Source organism: Furipterus horrens, unplaced genomic scaffold, assembly GCF_987537825.1.
Source record: "Furipterus horrens unplaced genomic scaffold, mFurHor1.1.pri manual_scaffold_12, whole genome shotgun sequence".
In the NCBI taxonomy this organism is placed as follows: Eukaryota; Metazoa; Chordata; class Mammalia; order Chiroptera; family Furipteridae; genus Furipterus; species Furipterus horrens.
Genome location: NW_028327182.1, coordinates 33,059,241 through 33,065,843, shown reverse-complemented (window position 1 = coordinate 33,065,843; position 6,603 = coordinate 33,059,241). Strand labels below are relative to the sequence as shown.

At 43.6% G+C, this 6,603-nt stretch overlaps 1 protein-coding gene across 1 annotated transcript; it reads right to left on the bottom strand.

Moving 5' to 3' along the window:
- Nucleotides 1–345: 345 nt before the first annotated feature.
- On the bottom strand, nucleotides 346–5,547 carry PCDH20 (protocadherin 20). Its single transcript, XM_090258322.1, has 2 exons — nucleotides 5,416–5,547; nucleotides 346–4,361 (listed from the first exon to the last, which is right to left on the bottom strand). The coding sequence occupies exons 1-2, from the start codon at nucleotides 5,545–5,547 to the stop codon at nucleotides 1,635–1,637; spliced, it is 2,859 nt and encodes a 952-aa protein (XP_090114448.1). The 3' UTR covers nucleotides 346–1,634.
- Between the last annotated feature and the right edge of the window lie 1,056 nt (nucleotides 5,548–6,603).

Here is a 6,603-nt window from a genome sequence, read left to right as displayed (position 1 = left end):
TTTATGAATTTCTAGCAAACATATAGGCATAGTCTCATATATATGTGTCTATAACTACACGCACATTTAATAATTTACCCAATGTTTAATTGAGTAATGAATTAGTTTAATATAAACTTTAGCATAACAGAATATATATAGTTTATCCACATTTACCTCTGGAAGCAAACAAATGCCAGTAACAGGCACTTCAGTGAAAGAACAAGCCCAAGTTAAAATAGAAAATGGTAAAAATGAGAAAGAAATTATGAAAATATATACTTTTAATTTGCAGACATATAAACACTTTTGGTACAGTACAGACACAGGATGCCAAAAAAAAAAAAAAAAAAAGGAATGATCCGGTTTAAGCTAATACATTACTTGATTATACAGATAATTTTGCTATAGCTCTCATAGACGATGAAATTTCCAGCTCACACAATGAAGTGAAAATGATCAATCACTGATGAACCAGTTTGCATCATTGCAAAGGATTCAGCAAAAGCTAAATTATCAAAGAAATCTGCTGCTGGGCATAAATTTCTCTTGGATTTAATCCAATGCCAAAGAAAGGAAGCCAGAAATGGTAGCCAACAAACCTAAACAACAACAGAAAGATAAGTATAACTTTCCTATAAAAGGCCCAACTAAAACAACGAGTAGTCTACACCAGCTTGTAGAATATTCTGCTTTAATATGATCTCTAAAATTTTCTTACGTGATGGATATGTTTAAGCATATAAAAACTAATATATAACCCAAATATAAAGTACTGCTTACAAGTTTTGAAAGCACCAAAATGTCATGGACACCTATGAAGCAACTGAGGATTGAAACATTCTTGCTTCTGGCTGTTTTTCTTGGATACAATTTCTAGTTACATTTTCTGTAAAGAATATATATTTTTTCCCCTGTAATAATAGCAATTGCAGTGGTAAGGCAAACAGAAAGCAGTCTGAGTACACAGGAAGTGAAATAGTCTTCATCAAGTCAAATCTTTAACATAAAGCAGTGTTTTTATCCTTACTAAAAAACAAAATAAAACAAAACAAAACAAAACTCACTTCTTTGTTAAAGCCTTCTCCTTCAAACTACACATGATGTACTTATGAGGTAAACATTCTGTTTACAAATGCATTTTTATCATATTTTTAAGTGGGGTGAAATTCAATCACTTTAAATTCATACTTGTTAAATGTTAAAAACAATATATTTAAAATATACTCTTTCATTAATTTGATGTACAACAACTGTCATGTACAATACCTCAAAACAGTTCCCTGCAAAGGAGCACCTGATGCCCTCTTGTGGTTAAAAGACTTTTTAGACAAAAAAATACAATGTGCCATTTTCTTACCTTACTCCTAGATTTTATCAATCATCTGCTTGGTGTATGAAGGCTGCATATTGCATCCAAGACTTCTTTTTATAACAGTTTTATAGCTGTTAATACCAATTTTCATTAAAAATGCTGTACACATTTTATAACCTCTGATTTTGAATTTAAAAACCTGTAAACAGTTATTTACAATATAGTACAAATTATAAATTAGTCATCCTTCATTGGAACTGCCCTCCACACCATCTTGTTTAGGTGGTGAAGACTACCCAAAGTCAGTTAAAATATCTATGTTTTATTCCACAATGGAGTATCAAATATTGGAAATATCCATCGGTTTCCTCTCTCTCATGTGCAAGTCAATTTTTCCTTTTAGTGGGATTTGTACTTCCAAATTTTCATCTTCTCTTGGGTGCTTTTTCCCTTTCCTTAAGCAGATGTATATTCCCATCCCTGTTACCAGTGTAATAGAACCCAAGCTTATTACAGAGAGAGCTACTAAGGTGGGCATACAGGATACAGATTCAACTTTCCTGTGAGTCGGTTCTATTGAGATCTGTGGTTCTTTCTCCTCTATATTAATTTCTGGTTCTTTTCTTAAAAGACTCTCAATATAGCTCTCGTTACTGACAGTGTCATTAACAAATAGGTTCACCATGACAGTGGAATAGAGAGGTTCAGGATAACCATGATCACTCACTTTTACCAGCAAACGATGGAGTCCATAATCTGTTTGCAGCAGTGCCTCTTCCAAAGTAATGTTGCCAGTTTTAGGGTCAATCCTAAAGGACTCAGGCCTAGGACCTCTTCTTCCTATGATGCTGTAAGCTATGACAGCATTCATGCCTGTGTCTTTGTCAACAGCATAGACCTCTGTCACTGGGGAGCCAGGGAGAGTAGAAGGTAGTACCAACAGATAAGACATATTAGACTGAGGAAATAAAACCAGAGGAGGGTTGTCATTGATGTCAAGGAGGAGAATTGTGATTTTTGTGGTAGAGGAGAGGGCAGGCTCACCCCCATCAACAGCTTCCACCCACAAAGTATAGGAGCTTTGCTGCTCTCTGTCCAAAGAGACTTTAGCTCTCAGCATGCCCTTTCCCGTGTCTATGACAAAAATATTACTCTGGTTCAGCACAGAGAGCGCAACCCACCCATTTCGCCCAGCATCAGCATCTGTTACACTGATTACTCCAATTTCACCATATCCTGGAAAGTTTTCTGGCACGAAAAAGCTGAAGTCCTTGTTGATAAACCTGGGGCTGTTGTCATTTTTATCCAACACTGTGAGAGCCACAGTGGCTACTGATTCTCTGGGTGGCTTCCCAGAGTCAACAGCTCTGACCGTGTACCTGTACTTTTCTTTTTCTTCTCGGTCCAGCTGAGTAGAAACTGTCAGAATTCCTGTGACACTGTCTAAGGAAAAATATGATGGAGCATCAGGTCCCAGAAAATATGAAATTTGGCCTCTCTCTCCACTGTCAGCATCTGTAGCGTACAGCTTAGTCAAAAAGGCATTGGGTGCATTGTTTTCTTCAATGGTTATTTCTATCAAGGGTTGAAGGAAAATAGGGGCATTATCGTTGTCATCTAAAAGTTGCACTTTAATAACTTTTTTGACATGAAATCCTTCAGAGTTCCAGGCCATCACAGCTATTTCATAGAATTGCTGTAGCTCATAATCCATAGGTTTTGTGGTTTCTAGCAAATATTCATTATTGTATGGTTTGTAAGGTGATAACCTAAATGGGCCTTCACCATCCAGATAGCAGTTCACCTTGTATTTACCTTCTGGATCTCTTATGGTGAAGAAAGCAATTGGAGTGTTAACAGGTTCCAGTTCTTTGAGGTAAACAATACCATCTATCTCATTTGCTATATAACGAGGGACAATTTCAGGTGGTCTGAAAATGACCTTGATAATGGACACCAGGGCAGTGATCACTGCAGGGATGCAGCCTGGCCCATTAGCAAGGATGGTGAGCTTGTGTGTTTGCAGAACACTTCCCCCAATTGTACTGAAAAGTTTAATGACTCCAGTGGTTTCATCCAGATGGAATAAGTCCTTGGATGCTTGTGGAACTTTCTGGCTGTATGAGTAGGTGATCTGAGCATTGATCCCCAAGTCTCTATCTACAGCCTGGACAGTTGCAATTGGTGTGCCCACTGTAGCATTCCCATACACAGTGACATTGATCTGTGAGTCTGTGAAAAGAGGGCAATTGTCATTAATGTCACTTATGCCAATGGTGAGGGTGGCACTGCCCAGCAGTGGTGGAGACCCACCATCCTCAGCTATGATGATGCTCACATACTGGTCTTGGGTCTCCCTGTCCAACAGTCCCATGACAATCAAGTAGGGAGTGCGCTCCCCATTTTCATTCTCCTCCACATCCAGGGTAAACATACGATGGTAGTCCAGTAAGCGGTAGGTCTGCACCCCGTTAGTACCTGTATCTGGGTCCATGGCAGGATGCTCTATAGCCAGCCGGGTATTTACAGGTGCATTTTCTGGGATCCAAACTGAGATTTGGGAAACAGGGAACTGTGGGGCGTTGTCATTGATGTCCTGGATAGCGATTTTCACCTTCACAAACCTAAAATATTCCTGAGGCAGGACCAGTACATCCAGAAGCAAAAGACAAGAGTCAGAAGAAGGGGAGGAGGAAATGGAAATGCTGCCGCCCCAGGCAGACCCTCCACCTCCTTCAAGACACAAGGCCTCCCGGTCGATCTCCTGGGTAGAAGTGTGCAGCTCCCCAGAACGGTTGTCTAGGGTCACGTACTGGCCACTCAGTCCCCGGGAGGCCAGGCTGAAGGAGAGAGGAGGGCTCCTCTCAGCGGCGGTGCGCTCTGGAGGCTGCGGGTGCTGATCCTGCCTCCCCGCCGCCCCCGGCACCAGCCGCAGGTCCTCGGCCAGACTGCCGATGAACACCCCGGCGGGCAGTCCCTCGTTCAGGCTGTACAGAAGCTCGGTGGCCCGGCTGTAACTCGCGAGGCAGTTGAAGGGTCCCACGAAGAGGAAAACCAGAAATAGATGCTGAAAGTGGGGAGGTAGAGGTGGGAGGGGGTGGAAAGAAGCCTCATTACATACTCGTGGCAACACAGAGATTGGAGTCAGAAACCAGTGCCCGGGTTATGGCTGCCCTCACCACCACAGAGGAAACCCTCTCTAGTTGGAGTGGGGTAAAGAGGAAACTTGCTGCAAAGAAGAGATCTATAGGACAACGTTGTCTCCAAAACTTATTATTATTATTTTTTCTGTTCACTTTCTACCCGCCCCCCGTACCCCCTCGCCACCCTCCTCCAGTTATTATTCAGAATCGCTCACTGTAGAGCATCCCTGGAAACATGCCGGAGTAGAGGACTCAACTCTGGGACTGCGCAACGCGACACGGAAACCACCCGGGTAGGTTACAGAGACCGGAAGGGTTGTGGGTGGAGAGGGCTGAGAGGTGGGCAATTTATCAATTTATTTCCCATTAAAATGTTTCTACCGCTAAGATCTTGGGAACACGAAATGTATTATTATGAAACCAACAGCAACAACAATATCAGTAATAATATGAAAGCACAGTCACGCTTTCTGTTCGACACCCCCACCCCCTTGCCCATTAAATAAACGCTTTAGGTCAGAAGAAGCGATTTCCATTTTAGCATGGATCACAATTAAATCGAAAAGATCTGGATCTCCACCCCTTATGAAGCTCTCATTAATTACCCTCCCCCAGAGGAAAAGAAGTACACGCGGAAAATGATTATACAAAAACAATTTGTCAATTGCAGTTGACAGTCACAGCCAGACGCCGGCAGCGGGAAACGATCTCTGAACCCCAGTATCTAAAGCAGATTGAGCCTCCACCCCCATCCTTTCCACCTCATCTGCCTACATTTCTGCTTCAGAAACTTCCTCTCACGACCCAAGGACTTACCTATTTATTGCTAAAATGAAGATACATGATCCCAAACTCCCTTTCCCTCCCCTCAATCTTCCGTGAAGTTTGGATTAAGGTAAAACGTTTGAAAACCCTAAAGGAGTGTGAACTGCTCACAGTACTGCAACTTGTCCCGGGGCTCTGCTCCCCAACCCTTACCTGCAGGTTTCTGTGGCTGGTGCTGCTCCTGGGACGACTTAGCCGCCCCATATCCAGGCGCGAGTGCCAGGTCGCCGGGTGCCAGCTCACTGCCAGGGTCCGCGAGCTGCGCGCATTCCCTCGGCCGTGCATTCCCAGGGAGGCTGCAGTCAGCGCGTTTCTGATGGGAGGGCGGCAGAAGACACTCCCTCTCTGTTCATGCAAATCGCGGGGAACTTCAGCCAATAGTCACTGGCTCCTCAATTAGGACGGGAGCTAAGGGGGGCAGAATGGTGAGGGGCAGAAGGGCAAGGCCATGGTTTCCTGCTCAGGACTTGGGCAAGTCCAGACCCCACAAGAGGAACCAGAATGGGGGACTTGCCTCTGAAGACTGCGACTAAGCGTCACCTTGTCGGGCAACGGAGCGCTTGCCCACAGCCTCCCTCCTCGCCGCACCAGTCAGAATCCAAGTCCACAGGTTGCGAGCATGAGAGGGAGAATTAGAATAAATAAGCCTGCATGTATTTCTGAATTTGTAGAGAGGAATTTGGCGCTACAGAGCAGTCACAGGTGCGATCCCAAAACGCCCGCTTTGCCACCGCTTCTAACAAGAAATATTTGGATCCAGTAGTGTTTGCACAGAGGAGGGAAAATGCACTTTTCTTTGCAGAGAGAAGGGATTTCAAACTCTTAGGAAGGCGATATGAACCAGAAAAGCAAATACTGTAGATGAATTCGGTGAAGGTTTCCACATGCTCTTCTTTTGAATCTTTGCTGTTGGTGGTGGCAGAGCTTCTGCTAGTTTCCTAGTTGTAGGTATGAGTGACTCCTCTGGATATCTGCCTTGTGGTCCTACTTAGAGGCACCCTTTGCTTCTGGCCAAGGGAAGGAACCAAGCGGAAAAGTAGAAACAATTGTGGGGAAACACAAATGGTTCTGCCTGCAAGCAATTTTAACATATTTCTCTAAGGGATGCATTTGGGGAGAGGGGCGCTCACTGAAGCCTGGGTTTGTTTTTTTTTTTAAAGGGTTACTTTTAAAATTATTACATTCCCCAACCCCCGTGTAATGCTGACTGGGAAAGTGGTCCTTTAGAAAGGAATCCGGAGTGGGTGTGGTGCAAAACGCTTGGATGTCCTCTCTGGCTTTGACACTAAATAGTCATATGACCTGTTTCCTCACTTATAAAATCTGGGCTGGAGAAAATTC